This window comes from Miniopterus natalensis, chromosome 4 (assembly GCF_054644295.1).
Source record: "Miniopterus natalensis isolate mMinNat1 chromosome 4, mMinNat1.hap1, whole genome shotgun sequence".
NCBI lineage: Eukaryota > Metazoa > Chordata > Mammalia > Chiroptera > Miniopteridae > Miniopterus > Miniopterus natalensis.
Genome location: NC_142084.1, coordinates 97,298,083 through 97,317,929, shown reverse-complemented (window position 1 = coordinate 97,317,929; position 19,847 = coordinate 97,298,083). Strand labels below are relative to the sequence as shown.

The window sequence follows — 19,847 nt, the reverse complement described above, 5'->3', positions numbered from 1 at the left end:
TCGTGGCGGCCACGCAGGAGGGAAGCGATGCCGAGGTGATGGATCCGCGTCTCCGATGCTCTTTTCAAGACGGGGCAGACTTGAGCTGGGGGGGAAATGACACCGGGACTATGATTTCACATCTTGACAAGGCCAACTATCGGCTTTTGTTTTTTTACGACTTGAATTTGGGTCTTATTACAGATTTTTCCTACTATAATCCATGATTCTTTTTAAAAAAATGTTTACTGAGTCATAGAAAATATCTCCGATGCATGGCAAAGTGAAAAGAAAAACCCCCAAAAACATTTGGAGTCACCGTCCAGACTGAGCAAATGTTGAAAGTTTGTTTCCGATTTTCCGAAGAACTGAAACGTTGTAAATACCGCGGGAGCCCATGTGTTGTCACAGCGAGGTCAGGCGTTCTGAAGTTACAATGTGTCCCTGCTTGTTTTTATTTACTAAGTATTAATGTAGCTGCAAACAACAGGTTTTGTTTAGTGTATTCTTTACCTTTGCCTGCAGTTCTTTGGGATTGTCGTTTTCTTATTTATTTTTAGTATTTTTTCACGTATTCTAGATACCAATGTGTTCTGGTTTATGGCCATTGAGAAAATCTTGAGTAGGAGTTGGCTGGGTTTCTCTGATGGGTGTATTTTTTAGTATGGATCCACTTCATTTCCTGTTTACTGGTTTATTCGGTTTCCTGTTGCTTTGTCTGTTTTAGTAATTTATATTTTTCTAGAAAGTTGTCCAATTTAACTTTAGGTTTATGACATTTATAATGTAGTCTAATAATTTTTAAAAAATACCTCTGCTGAAACAGCCTTTTTTCCTGTCTAAATAGTGTATATATTTGCCTTCTCTTTATCAGTCATGCCTGAAGTTAGTCTATTTTAGTCGTTTTAAATACAAACCAATTATTTTATTGGTTTGAATAATACTCTAAAAATTGATTTTAGTTTTCTCTTTAAGATTTTTTTATTGGGGCACTTCAGACTTAAGGAAAAGTCACAATGGTAGAATAGTACAAAGAATCCCTAAATACATTTCATCTAAATGCTCCAAATATTAACATTTTACCGTATTTGTACGGGGGTGTGTGTGTGTCAAGGGATTTCAGGGCTGATTTAGGAAAAGATATAACCACGAGGTGACAGGAGCATACGCAAGCTTTATTTAGGAAATGTTCATTGGGGGGGGGGTCCCTGGAAGTACAGATTCCCCAGAGGCTGGAGCCCAGGGGCCACTTCCCCGGGGGAGGACAAGGGAGCCCCCAGACATCTCTGGGTCAGAGCCTCTTGGGGTCTTGTGTATTTTACCTGTGCCTACCAGATACTGGGTGCAGTTTCATGGGGTGGGCAAAGCAGGCAGGTTCTAAATGACCACAAATTGGCCTCTCTTTGGGCTGTTTACAGCACTTACATGTGTCCACATTTCAGTTCGGTCTTTTAAGCTGTGGTCTCGGCCACTTGACCTGGGTCGCTGCACGGGGCTGTCTTTGGTTCACTTACACAGCCGCGTGCTTTATTCCCCCCTCCCCGCACACACGTGCACGTGTGCCCCCTTCAGTGTGCATTTCCCCGAGACAGAGGTGTTCTGTCACCCCAGCACGGGACAGTAATGATCCACACCAGGAATTAATGGTCCACACCAGGAATTGGCGGTGACACAGTACCGTTATCTAACCCCCGGACCCTATGCGGATTTCACTGGTCTGCCCCTATAACGCCCTCTCTGGCTAAGAACATCTCAGACCACGCATCACACTTTCCCCCCAAGTCTCCTCAGTCTCCTTGGCTCTGGACCCGGGCGCAGCCTTTCATCATCTTTAACAGCACTGACATTTTTGAGGAGTCTGGGCCAGTTATTATAGAAAGATCCGCAGGTTCCATAACGGGTAGATTCGGATAATACATTTGCATCAGGGTATTTTTTATTTTATTTTATCTGTTCTATTTCTTTGATCACTTCTTTTAAACCTGCTTCTTTTCTTTCACATTTTCCGGGTGTACTTTTTCTCTGTGCCCCCCTCCCGAGTGGAGGGTCACGGACGTTCAGTTCCATTTCATGCGTATCCTAGGGCTGTGACCGTCCCTCACGGGGGGCTTGTTAACTGCTCACCGGTTTTGATGTGTAGTGCTCTTGCGGTCGTCATCAATTATTTTTGCCTTTTTATTATTTTCAAGTTTGGTTGCTTTTTGGTTCAGAGGGTGGCATCTATGCGGTATTGTTTTTCCAATGTATTTGCTGAGGTTTATTTTTTTAAAATTTATCTTTATTGATTTCAGAGAGAGGAAGAGAGAGAGATAGAAACATCAGTGATGAGAGTCATTGACCGGCTGTCTCCTGCAGGCCGGGGCTGGGGATCGAGCCCGCAACCCGGGCATGTGCCCTGACCAGGAATCCAACCCCCATTGCCTGGACCCTAGGTCGACGCTCAACCGCTGAGCCAACCCCAACCTCCGGGCGCTGAGGGTTCTTTTTTAGCTCACCTGCCAGCGTTTAGCTACCCCAAATATGCCTAAAAAGAGTGCATGCTCTCGGATTATGGAGCACACGCTTCTGCCCGACCCAGCAGAGCGGCCTTTAAGTCACCCACGTGCGCCCGGCCCTGCTGACCCCCGTCCCCGCCCCCTCGGCGGTCAGTTCTGAACCTCGCTGCCCACTTTCCCCCCGGGGCCCACGCGCCCGGCTCCCCGCGCCCCTCCGTGTGCTTCACGCATTTGCGCCCCGGCGCGCGGGGAGCGTTTACTAGTGACAGGGGCCTCAGGGCCGGCTGGCCTCTGGCCCTTGCTGTGCCCCTTTGCAGAGGGTGGTTCCCTCTTGCTTTCTGTGTGTCTCGCTCGTATTTTTTCTGACGAATTCCGAGCACCGCGTGCAGGCGAGAAGAGAGACCCGGGCGCAGCGGGCACCGCGGGCGGAGCAGGCAGGCCGCAGGGTGTTGGAGAGGCGGCGCTCCGGGTCCAGCGGGCAGCGTTTGCCGTTGCTATGGTTACCGCCGGCCCTGCTTTGTGCACGCGGCGGGCTGAGCACTGTCGCCCCCTCCGCAGGCCCCCGGCCGTGGCTCTCCTCCCGCCCATCCACCCCCAGTGCCGGCTAGTCTGGTGGTGGAGGGCCGGGGTGCTCCTGCTTCCTCAAGTCTTAGGAGGGCCCTGGGGCCCTGAGTCGGGGCTGGGGCCTGTGGGGATGCCCACCCCCCCCCGCCCCTTGTAGGGGGCTCTAAAGGTGTGAGCCCAGGGCATGCCAGCCCCTCCTCTCCCTGCCGACTGTGGTCGGTCTTACCCGGGCTCTGGGAGCCTCAGGGTTGCCTTGCCCTTCCCCCAGCAGTGGGGGGCTTTTGTTCCCCAGGAGAGAAATTTCTGGAAGGATGGGGCTTGTGTTTCCCACTGGGGCAGCCAGTCCCCGCCTCCAGATCATCACTAGGCAGGAGCCCGCCCGTCTGCTCGCTGCCGCCCCGTTTCTCCCTCCCCAGCGCTCAGTGGGGTCTGTGTTGTGTTCTCTGCGGCCCTGTAACAAATGACCACAAATTGAGCGCTTTGGTCACACCCGCCTCTCCGCTCACAGCTCTGCAGGCAGAAGGCTGGGGGCAGGGGCTCTGCTCAGGTCTCCCAAGGCCAAAGTCAAGTCGGACGGGCTGGCCTCTTCCCTGGGACTCCCTCAGAGGGACAGTGTGCTTCAGGCTCGTTCAGGGGCGCACAAAGTGGGCTTAGGCCGAAGGCCCCCGAGTCCTTGCGGGCTGTCAGCGGAGGTCCTCTCCCAGCTCCTCCTCACACGGTGTGTCCATCTCTAAAGCCAGAAACGGGATGCGGGAGTCTTCTCGAATTTCCACCCTCTCTCACTTTCCCTTCTGCCCCGCCCGCTCTCCGACTCACACGTCCAGTGTCCTGCTGGTGTCTTCACGCGAGCCTCACGTGTCATCTGTTTATTTCCAGGTGTTCTTAGTGTCTTTGCACAGGCTCAGGAGCGGACTGTAGCTGGGCGCTCGGTCCTGCCCGCGTATCCAAGTCCACTTCTACCCGCAGAGTCGGGAGCCGAGCCCGCACTGACGGTAAGTTCTCAGCGGGAGAGGAGAGCTGGGGCACTACCGGCCCCTGGCCTCGAGTCCGAGTCCCCGGAGTCCCCGGGAACAGGCCACTCTCCCCAGGACGGCGACCCGGGGAGCAGCAGCGTTCCTGGAAGGAGCGCTCCCTCTTCTGAGGCCCCTCTGTAGCTTAGGGCTGAAGGCAGAGCTCGCAGGATGGGGCGGCCTCCAGAGACGTGTCCCTAAATCAGCCCCACCCACCTGCTGACAGAGCGAATTTGGGTGATGTCACCGCATCCAGGGATCGTCTAGGATTTGGGTTAGGACGTCGTGCCGGGGGGGCAGGGTCTAGAAGATGAACTAGGAGAGACGGGGTCCCCGTGACTAAGGACGACCTTGACCACCGCTGTGGAGAGTTAGGGTGAGAGACAGAGAGAGAGAAACATCTATGTGAGCGAGACACATGGATTGGTTGCCTCCCACACGCACCCTGACCTGCAACCTGGGTACATGCCCTTGACTGGGAATTGAACCCACGACCTTCTAACCACTGAGCCATGCCAGCCAGCCAGGGCTGAAGCTGCTTTCTTAATCTAAGAGTATTTCATTTTTCCTTCTCATGTTAAAGATGAAAGCAAAGGAGCGTGAGAGAGGTGAGAGAGGTGTTCGGAGCCACCCAGCTCACGAGAGACAGAGCCAGCACCAGCCCCCAGGGCTCCTGTCCACAATGCACCCCTAAAACCCACCCCTTCCCACCTCCGCCCCTCAGGCCTTCTCCCGTTTCCTTCCTCTCCCCCAGGGGAAGGACTCTGATAGGAGGTCCTGGAGAGAAAGCCCAGTAAGATGGTATATATCTATTCTTCTGAAATACTTAAATCTTAAACAACGAACACACGTATTGTTTTAAAAAAATCGGAAATGCCACTATGTAAAAACAAACAGAATCCTACCAGGCAGGGGTGACCGCCGTTAACATTTTGTGTGTTTTCTACAGAAGTTGTTCTTTCTGTGTTTATAAAAACCCATCCCACCTGCTGAAGTTGATGTTTACAAACAGGAAACGCAGTAAAGCCTCTCCAGTTACTATATTTTATCCCCAAATTCCTGAGCTAGTTTCCCGGAGCTGCAGCAACAGAGTGCCAACAACTGCGTGGCTCCAATGCGGAAACCTCCCTCAGCGCCCGAGGCCAGAGGGTCCAAGATCGGGGTGTCGGCAGGGTTGGTTCCTTCGGAGGCCCGGAGGGAGGGGCAGCTCCAGGCTCCCCCCCTCTAGCTTCTGGAGGGTTATCGGCCAACTTTGTTGTTCTTTGGTTTCTGCTGCACCACCACGACCTCTGCCTGTCTTCCCGTGACAAGCTCCTTGTGCATGTCTCTGGGTCCAAATTCCCTTTTTTGTAAGGACACAGCCACGTTAGGTTAGGGTGCCCCACCCTCAGGGCCTCATTTGAACTTCTTCATCTGCAAAGACTCTATTTCTTTTTTGTTCACCCTCACCCGAGTATATTTTTTCCATTGATTTTTAAAGAGAGAGGGAGGGGACAGTGGGGGGGGGGGAGACATCGATGTGAGAGCGAGACATCGATCTGTTGCCTCCCACATGCTGCTCCTTAGGATCTGGGGTGTTTGGGGTTTGGCTAAAACTCCCAGGCACCTGGGAAAACTCCATCCGTCCGCCTGTTCCTCATCTGCGGGTCACATGCTTACGCACCTGCTTTTTCCAGTTTCTGTGTTGCTGGAAGATCTGGCCATGCCAGATAGTTCTTCTACGATATTTTAAGTTGATCCTAGCTTGGCATGCTTCAACTGTATCATAATTTATTAACCAGTCTTTTATTTTTAAGAACTTAGGTAGTCTCTGATTTTTAAAAAAAACACCCTCAGGACTTTCCGTGAAGTTTCTGTAATCCTAGAGTTTCAGTGTCTCTGCAGACTCCCTGGATCAGACTGCAGTGGCCACTGCCCCCGTAGGAAATACCTAAGGCCAGCCTCGTGCCTGTTCAGGACAGATAGGTGTGGGGCCCAGTGGACGCTTCGGCCACAGTAGACTTGCTCCTGAACCTTCACGCTCCTGTTCCCGGGGAAAATGAGGAAGCAGGAGGGCTCAGGCGGAGGCGGCAGATCTTGTCCCGTGTTTGGTAAGTGGCAGAGCCAGACCAGGACCGCTTCCTAAGCCAGGACAGTCCTCAGTACAGGTCACTGTGGACAACGGCAGCCTCGAGAGGAGAAGCGAACGACACGTAGCGGGGCCCAGGGACGGAGCCCAGTGCCGCAGGCGGTTCGCCCTCCGCGGGCCTTCGCGAGCCTCTGCTCAGCGGGCTGCACAGGCCCGTGTTGTGTTTTCCTGTCAATTTGCTCAGCACCAGGGCAGGACCGGTGACAGAGCTTCGGGTTCGAAGATTAGTAGGCTACTGATATTTTAAAAATAACTTTTCAGAAACGATCGTAATAGAAAACCTTAGAAAATTCACCTAAATACAAAGAAAAAAAACTTTGCATGGTCATTATCCAACTACCCAAAGCTAACGACTACGAGCCTCTGGTCTCCGGTCACTCCAGAGACCGTTTCGTATGAGCATGTGCGTGTGCATGTGCATGTGCACGTGTGTGTGCACGTGTGCGTGCACGTGCGCACGTGCGGGTGCTGGATCCCATAGTGTTCAACTACTTCCATTGATCAGAATGCTATTAAATAGTTTTCTGTGATTTCACTTTTTTGCTGCAAAACGTTTATTTCCCTTTGGACGCAGTCTAGCCTCCTGCAGGTGGATATTTAGTTACTTCTGTTTTTTCAGAGTTTTACCAAATCTGTAATAAAGATCTTGGCCACTAAATCTTTGCCTGAGCACATGACTATTTCTTCAGAAAAACATTTCTATTACACTTTTGGGTAATGGTAGACAGAGGGTAGTAATTAATTACCGAGACACAGGGATATACTATATGGATATTCATTAACTAGGAAAACCCAAGTTTAAGTCTCCCAGTCACATTCCAAGGCCAGCGGTCCCTGGGACCAGCCTGCCCTCCCCCTGTGCCGGGGCCGTGGCAGCTGGTTCTGAGGCCCAGGGAGCCTGGCCTGACGTCCTTCCCCCCCACCCCCTCTCTGCCTCTGCAGGTGTCTGCTCTTCCCAGCCGGCAGGGGGGCGCCATGTGCCAGGTGAGTGTGGCCTTTCTTTATACTGGGCTTTGCTGAACCATGGATTTCAGGTTGCTTATAAAACAAAATGCAAACGGGGTTGGGGGTGGGGTTGAGGGTGGTCAATGGGGAAAAACGGGAACATCTGTAATACTTTCAAAAATAAAGATAAATTTTAAAAAATGCAAACCGAAATCGGGATGAGTGAAAATGCGGAGAGAATGGAGAGCCAAGGCCGTGGGAAGGGCGGGCGGATGCCGTACAGGGCCGCTGGCGTCATGAGCTGCCCTGTACAGTTACGCCTGGCATTCCTGGCACTTAAAAAAGACAGATTCCATCCAACATATGACTTGTGAGGTCTGTCTGGGGCGAGCATGTCACCATCTCTGGGGAAATCAAGCTTTTTGGGGAACTTAGAAATGTATGTGATGGGTCTTCGCCCGTGCGATCTAGCAGGTGGGTCCTCGACCATGACATTGAAACGAGCCCCACAGCAAGTCTCTGCGACCTCTCTCTTCAGTGTGAACAGCGGACCTTACCGCAGCGCAGAAACCTGTGGCCCCAGTTAGGGGATTAGCACCCGGGTCTACGTGGAGAGCCCGGTGTGGCTCAGGCTGACCTTGGTAAAACACTGCGGCGTCTGGAGGAACGGATGGACAGCATGCTCTTCAGATGATTTTCCAGTGACTTTTGAGAGAGCAAACAGCTCCCGATCTCAGCCCTCGGCCGGGCGGGAGGGAAGGTGGCCCAGCCGTCCCGGCCTTTTCTCTCACGTCTGAGGCGGCGCCTCCGTCTCCATTTTCGGGACTTAGACTCACACATCTGCCCTCGGCCTCCTCGGAGCCCTTTCTCACTCAGTCGTCATCCCTTCTCTTCAGACTCACTGGCATTGTCTTCCATCAGCCCGTCTGCATCCTCACATTTCTCTGTTCCCAAAGGCCCTCTCTGTCCCCGGGCTCTAGGGATGGTCACTGCTCAGAGTCCTTGAGATCACGAGCCAGAAACCCAGCTAGAACCAACCGCTTTAGGTCAAAGGCAGAATCTAGGCAGCCCGCGCACTGTGGGACTCAGAGACGGTGACATCCAGGAGCCCAGGGGTCGCCAGGAGTCTCATGTCCCTTGTCCCTATTTCTGTTACTTCCTTCTGTCATACTGACTTCATCCATGTGGCCAGAAATAGGACGTCCATTAGGTGCTGTGCACACCTCACATGCACGAATCCTGCACAGAAAGGGACCGGTCTGCTTTCATAGAGCCCGCTTGCAGGGCCCTTGAGAAAGATCTGGACGGGTCCAGCTGAGTCCAGGTTGGGGCTGAGGTGCTGGGTCTGCCACGTGCTTGGGGGGGGGGGTGCAGGGAGGGAGAATGTTAGTCCCCGAGGAAGACAAGGCCTCGCAGACACACGTTGAGAGCTGTCCACTGCAGGGAGAGGAGCAGTCACAGGGCCCTAGCTTGGGACCCGTCTTGATCTCGATGGGAGTGTGTGCGCTTAGTCAGGCTGGGACTATCTGATGTTTGCAACTAGAGATGGGGTGTGTGTGTGTGTGGGGGGGGACCAGGCCAGCATGAGAGGTTGAAAATTAGGTGCTAACTCCACAGCCTTCTCTAAAGAGGTGACTGGAACATGAGGCTGTTGGGCCTGTACACGAAGCCAGAGGTTTTACTTGGTGTCTTTTTGGGGAAGCTATTGCTTTGTAGGAAACCCGGCCTCATTGGGAACCTCCCTCTGTGAGGGCCGTCTGCAGTAAAGATAATGGCAGTGAAAGTCACAGGACTCCATCTGTTGAGCACGTATGTGCCAGACTGTTTTTCTCTATTATTTCATGAATAATCCTGGGAGGTAGATACTAATCCTTCCCATTTTCAAGATGAGCAAACAGAGGTTAGAGATATTAAGCAAATTGGCGAAGATCGCACAAATAGGTGATGGGCTGAGATCTGAATATAGACAGACACACACAGAACTGGGCTCTTACCGACCGAGCTGAACGGTGGTTTTATTGACCAATACCACATCCCCAGCCAAGCAGTCCACCCAGGCATGGGCCCCAAAGGCTGCCCTGCCTGCCTGTGGGCCAGCAGCCCAGCCCGCCTGCCTGCAGGCCCCCTGTGGGCCATGGCAGTCGTCTGCCCACAGACCCCACCAACCGCCCCTCCCAGGATCTCTCACCAGGATGACTGGTGAAGGTGCCAAAACCAGCTGGTAAAGGCTGGTGGAGGTGACCGTTCCTTCAGATGCCGGTGCCAATGCAGGGCTACACGGATCAGGAAAAACCAAGTAAACATAACGCCGCCAAAGGCACTGAATAAAGGTCCAGTAAGGGACCCCAAGGACACGGATCCATGAACTACTGCCTCTCGGCAGGAACATCCTCCCAGCGTCAGGACTCGCTGTTCATTCTCCGTGCCGGCTCAGACACGGCCCCCAGGGGAGCTTGGCCTGACAGCAAGACACTGCATCTGACTGCGGTCATCTCTGCGTCACGGCCTTCGGCGGACTCTTACCGTACAGGAGTCTCTTCCGTCCGTCTCACTCCACCAGACTATAAACCCCGTTAGGGCAGGAGCAGTGCTGCGTCCAGCTTTGGAGCAGAATGCCAGCCACATACCAGGTCCTCAATAGATGCTTGCCCACTGAGTGAACGAGCGACGGAATGGAGATCCAGAAGCGAGATCTTTTCTCATCATTTTTCTCTCTCCACAAAATAGACAGTGTCAGGGGCAAGCTAAGTTCCTGTATAACTCCCGGGGAAACCTGAGTGCGAAGGTGGGGAGGCCCCTCTCCCCTCCACCTCTGCCCTAGTAGCCCGGGCGGAGTGCCCCAGGTTAATCAGGGATGTGCCGTTCCAGGCGTCGCTGTCGTTCAGAGATGTGGCCGTGGGCTTCACCCAGAAGGAGTGGCAACAGCTGGACCCTGTGCAGAGGACCCTGTACCGGGACGTGATGCTGGAGAACTACAGTCACCTGGTCTCAGTGGGTGAGGAAGGCGCCGGTGCTCCCCAGCTATGCCTCAGCTCCTTCCTTTCCTCGGTTATGTAAAACCTCCTAAGCTCTAAAAGCGTTTGGCCTCGGGTTTCTGTCGTCAAAGAGCCTTGCTCTCATCTCACCCAGGTTATTTGTGAATCTACCTCCCTAGTGAAATATCTGTTCTTTGGCCGAGATGTAAATGTCCGTTGTGCGACCTGAACCTCCCGCTCCCTTCGATGGCTCAGCATAACTCGGGTCACTGTTTTTTACAAACAGGGTGTCAAGCCACCAAACCAGCTGTGATCTCCAGGCTGGAGCTGGGGCAAGAGCCATGGATGGAGGAAGAAGAAATCCAAGAGTGGAGCCTTCCAGGTAAGAGAACCAGCTTGCAGGGGGACCGCGGGCATACGGTTCCAGAAGGTCACAAAGCAGAACCTTGGGTTTTTCATGCTTCAGGCGACTGTTCTGTAGAAGCCTTAGGTCTTTGCAAGCAGCTGTGGCATCTGGCCCAGGAACGTGGGATGCCCGAATGTTTCCTGTGTGTGTTTTCAGCGTCCCAACGTGCTGTGTCAGGCTTGTTAACAGCAAGGCTCCCGTTAGTCGTTGTCAACGTTTTATCCCTATTTCCAGTATCTAATTTTTCTTCCATTCAAAAGCCCGGAACTTGGAGGTGTTTGTAATAGGATTAGTATTATTTACTCTGGGCAACTAGATTTGAAACCATGAGGTTAGCCCTCTTTGCAAACACGTCTCAAGTAATTTAGTTCTAATGTGATCCTGGAAAGATTGTAACAGTTGTGTCATGTTTTTTTTTCTCCTAGAAGTTTTGCAAGTTGATACTCAAGCAGGTGGACAACAGGAACCTGGAGACAAACCTTTGAGGCAAGTGGTGTTCCTACACAAGAAAAAATTGACCAAAAAAGGGCCCCACAAAGGAAATACAATTAAAAAAGAAGCCCCTCGGAACACGAGCCTCGTTCCTTCAAGACCACGGGCCCGCGAATGTGCCTCCTGTGGGCCGAGCCCGCAGCGCGAGGCCGCCGGCCGCCCTAACACGTACCTGGCCAGACGGCGGTTTGAGTGCGACGTGCGGGGGAACCTGGTTCTCTACCCTAAGCTCGAAGCGCCACCGCCCGGGGCCCAGCCGCACGGGTGTAACCGGTGTCGCCAAGCGTTCAGCCGCCGCCGGGCCCTTCCTGCCCGCCAGGGAACCCGCGGCGGTGGGAGAGCCCACGAGTGCGCCAAATGCGGGGCAGGCTTTTCCCACTAATCAGCGCTCACGGCATATCCGAGCATCCGCAGAGTACGAAATCCAAACGGGATGGCTCCAGGGAGAAGGTCCGCCTCCACAAATGTAGGGAAAATCCCACGGAAGAGAAACCCGGTGAGAACAGCAATTGCGCTCAAATATTCCCCCAGAAGACCGGCCTGTCTGTGCCTGAGACAGTTCCCGGTGAAGAAAAGCCTCAGAAGTGTTCAGATGTGAGAAAACATTCTCCTACGAGTCATATCTCATCAAACACTACAATCTCGCATGGGAGACAAACCCTACAGCTGCGAAGAATGTGGGAGTCTTTCTCCCCGGAGCCACGCCTCACCATCCATTCTAGAGCCCACACAGGAGAAGCCCTCTGGGTGCAGCGAGCGTCAGAAAGCCACCTTCTAGAAGTCACACCTGGTCCTGCACCAGAGGACTCGCCCGGGAGAGGAGCCCTATGAGTGTGGCGAGCGTGGGAAAGCTTTCTCCTAGAGCTCACGTCTTATCTTACACAAGAGAACTCGCGTGGGAAAGCAGCCCTGTGAATCCTCCGACTGTGGGAAAACCTCCTCTCAGAGGGCAAACCCCATCAGACTTCACAGAACCCACACTGGGGAGAAACTGTGTGGGTGACGTGAGAGGGTGCTTATCATGAAGTCCCGACACGTCTGGGAATGAACATCCTGGATGTGGGAAATCCTTCAGCAAGAAGTGCAGTGTCACTGTGTGCAGAGATTCATCCCGAGGTGATAGTTACCAAGTAGAGAATTAGGAAAAGTCTGCTTTCTTAAAACTAATGCTAGAATGGTAATGGTTCTCTAGAGAGAGGTGTTTTTCTAGAATAGACTTAATTATAAAGTGTATCTGTAGTTATACTAACTGTGAATATCGAGTTTTGACGTATGTGAATAAATCAGACCATTAAGCAACAGCTCTACTAGGTATCGGGACAATCCCAATGCTATATAGGGGTTATGTGCCTGCGGATCTATTTAAAAAGAATTTTATTCATTTTTGAACTGCATTGGTAATGGAACATAACTGTGAACTTGTAGACATATACACCATAATGTGTAAAATGGCATCTATCAAGAATTTCCACACTAAATTGTACCCTTTTGTCTTTGTAATATATATGATAACTGGAACAACATGGATTTATTATTAAACCAGACGGCCACACACTGTACCACATACCATTTTTGTTAAACCAACAATTTCATGACATCTCCTGATATCTCTCAATCAACTGGCTTATATGTTTCGTTTGTAATAAATGTGTAAGCTTAGGACCCCCTTCTCTGGCAACATGGTAGGCTGCCCAAAGTGAAGACCGTTTGACGGTAGACAGGTGGAAACGATGAAGGGTAACAGGGAACAGTCTCTCCCGCGCCTAACTGAGCTCGCAAGGAAAGAAGTGAAGCTCCAGGTGCCAGCTGGGCGGAGGGAACTGACAGCCAGCGCTGAGTTAGTGAGTTGATGGTGCAGCTGCCCTGTGGGTTTAATTTCGTTTATCCAACAACTTGGGTGTTAAAGACTTTAGGGGGATGAGAGACACGGCCTTGGGCACACAGGGCAGAGAACTGGCACTGAAATACATTCAGAAATGTCCAAAATCTATGCATCTGGGGAGAGGGCAGACTGGAGAAAAACCTGCTCCTTTGCACAGGAACGTTGTCTGTCTCTTCCTGGGTTCTGGGTGCGAAAGAGTCATTACCCTGCTGATTCGTAAGCCTTGACCTGCACATCCTATGAGTTAGAATCTTGAATTCCTGTCCCAGTTGAAAAACTGAACAACTGACATAGAAATCTGTCCTGATTTTTGAAAAACAACTTACAGAAGCAAACAAAATATTTCTGGAGGAAGACACCCTTAACCCATGCTTGTCAGAATTCTGACATATAAACCCGAAATGAATTCACGATGCAAAATTACACAACGCGAGGAATCAGTCCACCAGGAAGGTCAACAGACGTTTAAATGAAATAAGAAACCCAAGTATTTTAGGTGATAGAAAAACCAGATATTCTATGAAAACAACTATCTTTAAAAAGGATTAATAACAAAAACTGAAGCCCTGGACAGTTTTGCTCAGTGGTTAGTGCATCGGGCCATGGACTGAAGGGCCCCGGGTTCGATTCTAGCCAAGGGCACGCACCTCAGCTGCAGGCTCGATCCATGGCCCCAGTCAGGGGGAGGCAACCAATGGATGTGTCTGTCTGTCTGTCTCTCTCCCCCCACCCCACTCTCTCCGAACATCCTCCCAAGAGGATTTTAAAAAAACAATTAAAAAAACAACCACCCCAAACTGAAAACCATATGAAAGCAAGGCCGAAAGGAAAGGTAACTGGTTTGTTTGGGAAAGAAACGCACAGAGCTTATAGAAACGGAAAACACAGCCACTGACATTTAAAACTCAACATTAAAAGACTCAACGACCGTGTCCCAACGGTAGATTAGACTCAGCTGAAGAGAAAGCAGAGGGAGGCAGAGCTCAGCAATTCGGTGCAGAGAGAGGGAACCGGGAATGGATGGGCTGGAGGCACAGGGCCGCGGTCAGAGCCAACCGGGGAAAACAGACAAGGCACAGAACCCGGGAGAAAAATAACTGTCCAGAGACAGTGGCTCAGACCCGACAGAAGACAGGACTTAGATCCAGGCGGCACTGTGTGTGCCTCGCTGGGTAAATTATAAATTCTCGCCTGAGCGTTCATCTGTGCACAGTGTAGATAAGTTACTCGGTGGGTTTGCTGCCTGGGATCTACAGTCTAGCCTGGGGTCTGCAGGGCCTTGAAGGACACTTGTCCCCGCAGGCACAAGCGAGTGGAAGGCCCTGTCACGGCCCCAGCAGCCCTTGTGGTCAACAGCCTCCCCCGCCTCCCGGGTGCCTGGTGCGCCCCAGCTGAGACCCCATGGCGCTGACCAAGCCCAGGCCCATCTGGCTTGGATTGCCCAGCCCGGCCGGGCCCCGACGCGCGCCCCCGGGCCCCCGAGAGGCCTGTGCCCGTCCTACCTTTCGGGGTCTGCTCGCTGCCGCGCCCCCCGCGCCCCTCCAGGCGCGCTCGGGCCCCTCCAGCCCCGAGGGAGAAACTGCTCTGCTTCCGTTTCTCTCGGGGCCTGCTGTCGAGCCAGCTCCCCAAGGGGCACCACGTGTGTTAATTGAACAAAGTCGTAACAACTGGCCTCGCGGGGGAGGGAAGGGTCCCGCAGCAGGTGGCCGCAGGAAAGCCTTTCAGCTGCCAACTGGCTCCCCCAGGTGGGTGGTGCTGCCCGGGGTCCCACGGGCCGCAGGCCGCCTTCCCCCCACAAAGCGCCCAGTCCCAAAGAAGACTGCGGGTCCTCCTGGACCTCGGAGCACTGTCCCCGCCCCCCCGGGTGAATTTCCCCAGCGGGTGTAGCCTTCAGGTGCGTTTTTCCCACCGCAAGCACCCACCCGGCTGCCCACCGTTAGGACAATCGGCCACGATTTCCACAAGGTTCTGGTAGTCGGTTAACGGCTAGGACACGAGTGGCAACCCTGCCCAGGGACGGGTTACGGCGTGAAAGTGCCAGGCAGGGCCCTTAGGGGGAGGGCGGGCGGCGCGGGGGCTCCGCGTCCTAACCAGGCGGCAGGGGGCGCCCTCGCCGGGAACGCCCCGGGCCGGTGCCTCGGTTGCCGCACATCTTGCCGCTGTCGCACCTCGGCCCCTGATCCCAGGGGGTATTCTGGGTCCCCCCCTGGCGCATGGTGCCACAAGAGCTAATGGCCCGATGCAAATAGCCTGCGCGCCTGGTGCCACCTATAGGGCCCCTGGAAGTGAACGTAAAGCGCCCCCAGAGCGGCCGGGGCGCGGCTCAGTGCCTGGTGCACGCATGCCCGAAGGTCCGGGCCCCCGGCTGTCTCGGGGTCTGGGGGCCGCACCGGTGATCCCGCCGCCAAGCGCCCCGGAGACCGACCCTGCTAATGCTCCAGCCGCTGTGGGGACGCCCTGCAGAGGAAGGTGGCTCCCTGCAAGTCCAGCTGCGGGGAGGCCCCCCGCATATCTTTCTGGAATAATCCGTAAAAAAATCAGAGTGGGGGTAATACAGTTTGAAACTGAAACCTGAACCTGTATTGCGTATTTGAAAGGCGCTAAGAGAAGAGACCTTCCAAGGTCTCATCACAAGAAAAAAAACTGTAACTATGTAAAGTGACCAATAACTAGACGTAATGTGGTCATCATTGTCCAATATATACAAATACAGAATCATCATGGTGTACACCTGAAACTAATATAATGTTATATCTCAATAAAAAAGAAACTCAAATTGAAACTTTGTCTCAAGATTAAAAATATTTGAAAAGACTTTGTACATAACGAAAATAAACAAAAAAAGAAAAGAAAAAAGCAACCCAAAATACAGAAAAAGACAAAAAAGATAACCAAAATAATAATTTTTAAAAACCACGAACAAAAGCAAAACCAAGCAAGACTCTGTACAGCAGGAGGGAGGAAAAGAGGGCCCCCTGCTGTTGAGAGGGTTTGCTGCTGGCTCTGAGCCTCAGAAATGCAGCCTCCAGCGGTGTTTCTAAAGACCCCAAATGCACAACCTTTTAAGAGCATCCCAGGACCTAGAGCCAGGGAGGCTGGGGGCCGGACCCCACTTTAAATGAAAAGGTAAACAACCTTTTACTCCAAAACACCACACCCTCCTTTGGCCAATAACCAGACTGCTCACCCCAAGGACGCCCCTGCCAGCTGGTGGAGCACAAATGGCCTTTACTCTTAGGAGTGCCGCCCGATACTATGTTGCCAGCCCACCCCTCAGGGCTAAGGCAGGCTCCGGAAATGCACTGCTACAAATTAGCCGTGTGCAGGACCGCACCACACATCCCCAAGCCTCTCTTGAGGAGCAGACACGCTCCTATGCTCACACCTGCCGGATTTGGGGGGGAGGTGGGGTGTCTAGTGCTTGGTAGCAGGAACTCCCCGTTCACGGCAGGCTCCTGAGCATCAGCCTCGGGGAGAAGCAGAAGGTGAGAATGGAGACCGCCTGGACGAATGGACAGAGGCCGCCTTTCGAGACTCCTGGGCAGTTGATTGTTGGCGGTCCGTGTTGCGGCCCATGTTGCCTGCGCAGATATAATGCTTCCCAGGCTCCAAACAGCCCTCCTAGGCGTGGGATTTCTCCCACTAGGAGCTTAGGTAGGCAGAATTTACCAGCACTGACTCTGCCTCCAAGACCACGTTCCTCAAGGGACCCTTTGGGGGATATTTCTAAGAAAAGGTCCCTCCCATGGAACCTGGGACTCTGGCCTTGGGGGCAGTCAGGGCTCTCACGCTCTCTCAGCGCAGTTATTATGCCAAGCTGCCAACCTGTTGCTTCCAAGGCTCTGTGCGTTGGGAAGCCGGGTCCAGGAATTGCCAGCAGGGTTCTCACAGCTCTGCAGCTCTGAGAAAGGACCAGGGGAGGATTCTGCTTCTAGATCAAGAGCTGCGTCCCAGCCCTGTAACCCCCGAACCACCCAGAACTTGTCCACGGTGTAGTCCGCCTCTGTCAGCTACTTAGTAAGAACTGCCAAAGTCATTGAGCTTGAAATATAGGAAAAGGGTCCGAGATCTGGCTTTAAAGAGCTCGTAGTCTAATTGTGTGTGGGGTGGGGGGGTGGGGTGTGATTGTGAAGAGAAGCAGGTGTTACAATTATATTTTAGAGTAAGGATAATTATAACTGAGAGGAGGAAGGAGAGGGTACTGTCTTAGTCTGTTGAGGCTGCTGTATCAAAATACCACAGACTGAGGGGCTTATAAAGGACAGAAGTTCATTCCTCACGGTTCTGGAGGCTGGAAGTCCAAGATCAAAGCGTCAGCGGGCTCAGTGTCTGCTGAGCACCTGCTTTCTGACTCACGGGTGGCTGTCTTCTCCCTGGGCCCATCCTCACGTGGCTGAAGGGCCAGGGAGCTCTCTGCGGTCCCTTCCGTAAGGGCACTAATCCCATTCACGAGGGCTCCACCCTCATGGCCTAATCACTTCCAGAGGCTTCCCCTCCTGAGACCATACATTCGGGGTTAGAATTCAATGGATGAACGTAGGGGGGGAAACCCTTCAGTCTCTGCAGGGCATAGTATTTAGGCTGATCCCCGAATGACAGAGGCACTTTCATAGGTGGAAAGAGCGTGCCCGGGACATAAAACAGGATGAGCGAGGGCGTGACTAACTTTGGGAATAGTTTGAATCAACTGTACTTTATTTCACATACGGCAAAGTGCCCACATCTTAAGTGCACGTCCTAATGAAGTTCTGCACACGCATAAACCCATGTAATCACCACCCAAATCAAGACACAGAACATTTCCAGTGCCCGAGAAACCTCCCTGTGCCCTCCGCAATCCAAATCCTTCCCCAGGTAACCGCTCCCAGGACATCAGCCACCGTAGCTCAGTTGGTCGCTGGCCTCTATGTAAATGAAAGCATACAGCACGCAGTCTTATGTCTGGCTTTCTATACTCAGTATTGTCTCTGTTGTGCTACTTTTTTGCTGGTAACAGTTTTGTTTTTTTTTAATGTATCTTTATTGATTTCAGAGAGAGGAAGGGAGAGGGCGAGAGAAAGAGAAACATCGGTGATGAGAGAGTCATTGAAAGAGAAACATCAGTGATGAGAGTCATTGAAAGAGAAACATCAGTGATGAGAGAGTCACTGATCGGCTGCCTCCTGCACGCCCCCTACTGGGGACTGAGCCCGCAACCCGGGCCTGTGCCCTGACCGGAATCGAACCTCGATCTCCTGGATCCTAGGTCGATGCTCAACCGCTGAGCCATCCCCCGCCGGGCGGTTCATTCTTTTTCATTGCCGTGTAGTATTCCATTGCCTGGCTCTGCCACATGTTGTTTGTAATCTGTCATGTTCATGAACATTTGGATTGTTTTCAGGCTTTGTTTATTATGAATAATGCTGCCATAAACCCCTTGTACATTAGCACTCATTTCTCTTCAAAAGACATTTTGCGGCTAGAGTTTAGAGCAGTGGTTCTCAACCAGGGTGATTTTGCCCCCCCCCCCCCCAGGAGACACCTGGCAGTGTCCCGGTCGCAGTTTGGGCCTGGTGTGTGCCACTGCGGTCTATCTAGGGGGAGAGACAGGGATGCCGCCAAGCCCGTGGGGACGCCGCACGGGAAGCCCTCCCGCCGTCGGGAACCATCCAGCTCCACATGTCAACGGGAAGCCGCTCAGGCTCCGTCCCCGCGGCCTTGGGGGCTGGCGGTGGCTCCGGAACGGCGAGGGCGCTGCGGGACGGACTCCGGCTGGCCTCCCGCGTTAGGCGGCATCGGCCTGGGGGGCCGTCCCCGGCGTCCCGAGGCCCACCGCCCGCTGCAGCGCGCCCCGCATGTCGCGGTTGCGCAGCGTGTAGATGGCCGGGTAGAGCAGCGGCGTGAGGTTGATGTAGACGAGCGACACCAGCTTGTCTTCCTCCTGCGAGCGGCTGCTCAGGGGCCTGGCGTACATGGCCGTGGCGCAGCCGTAGTGGAGCACGGCCACGGTGAGGTGCGACGCCACCGTGTGCAGGGCCTTGCGGCGGCCCCCGGGGCCCCCGACGCCCGCGATGACGAGCAGCACCCGGGCGTAGGACAGCAGGATCAGCGCCAGGGGCAGCGCCAGCAGCAGCACGCAGGCCGCCAGCAGGACGCGCTCCTGCAGGGCCCGGTCCCCGCAGGCCAGCGCCAGCACGGCCGGCAGGTCGCAGAACACGTGGTTGACCGCCCCGCCGCGGCAGAAGGGCAGCTGGAAGGCGGCGGCGGTGAGGCCCAGGGCCAGGAGCGCGCCCCCCGCGCAGCAGCCGGCCAGCAGGCGCCGGCAGAGCGCGGCCGTCATGAGCCGCGGGTAGCGCAGGGGCCGGCAGACGGCCAGGTAGCGGTCCAGGGCCATGGCGGCCAGCAGCAGGCACTCGGAGCCGCCCAGCGCCACGAAAAGGCCCATCTGGGCCGCGCAGGCGGAGGGGGCCAGGGCCTGGCCGCCGGGCGGCAGCAGGAAGCCGGCCAGCATGCGCGGGGTCAGCACCAGCGTGTAGGCCGCCTCCACGGCCGACGGCGCGCCCAGGAAGAAGGACATGGGCGAGCGCAGCGCGCGGTCCGCCGCCGCCAGGCCCGGGCCCAGCAGGTTTCCCGCCAGCGTGGCCAGGCAGAGCGGCAGCAGCAGCGCGAAGAGCAGCGCGCGGAGCCACGGGGGCCACGCGGAGAAGCCCAGGATCACGAACTCCGGGGGGCTCGTCCAGTTCGACCCGCGCCCCATGGTGGCGCCTGCGGGGACAGGGGCGCGGCTGCAGAGGGCGGTCCCCGCGGCGCGCTTTGCGGCTCTCGGGCTCCAGCCTCCCGCCCGGCCTTCCGGGGGCCGCCCGTGCTTCTCGCAGCCCCGCCCCCGCCCCCGGGGCTCAGGGTCCTCTGCGGGGTGCAGGACTTTCCGCCCACGTTTCCCGCAGCCCCGCGGCCTCTGGACTCAGAGACAGGCGGAGAGGCTGTGGGCTCTC

General features: G+C 54.3%; 1 protein-coding gene and 1 pseudogene across 2 annotated transcripts; one reads left to right on the top strand and one right to left on the bottom strand.

Moving 5' to 3' along the window:
- The first annotated feature begins 6,306 nt into the window (after positions 1-6,306).
- LOC107537596 (uncharacterized) lies at positions 6,307-12,002 on the top strand (annotated as a pseudogene). Its single transcript, XR_001603241.2, has 5 exons — positions 6,307-7,160; positions 9,990-10,116; positions 10,383-10,478; positions 10,524-10,526; positions 10,928-12,002. The product of XR_001603241.2 is annotated as an uncharacterized LOC107537596 (transcript).
- Positions 12,003-18,278: 6,276 nt separating this feature from the next.
- On the bottom strand, positions 18,279-19,636 carry LOC148093419 (olfactory receptor 10AC1-like). Its single transcript, XM_087817012.1, has one exon. The coding sequence runs from the start codon at positions 19,610-19,612 to the stop codon at positions 18,641-18,643; it is 972 nt and encodes a 323-aa protein (XP_087673138.1). The 5' UTR covers positions 19,613-19,636; the 3' UTR covers positions 18,279-18,640.
- Between the last annotated feature and the right edge of the window lie 211 nt (positions 19,637-19,847).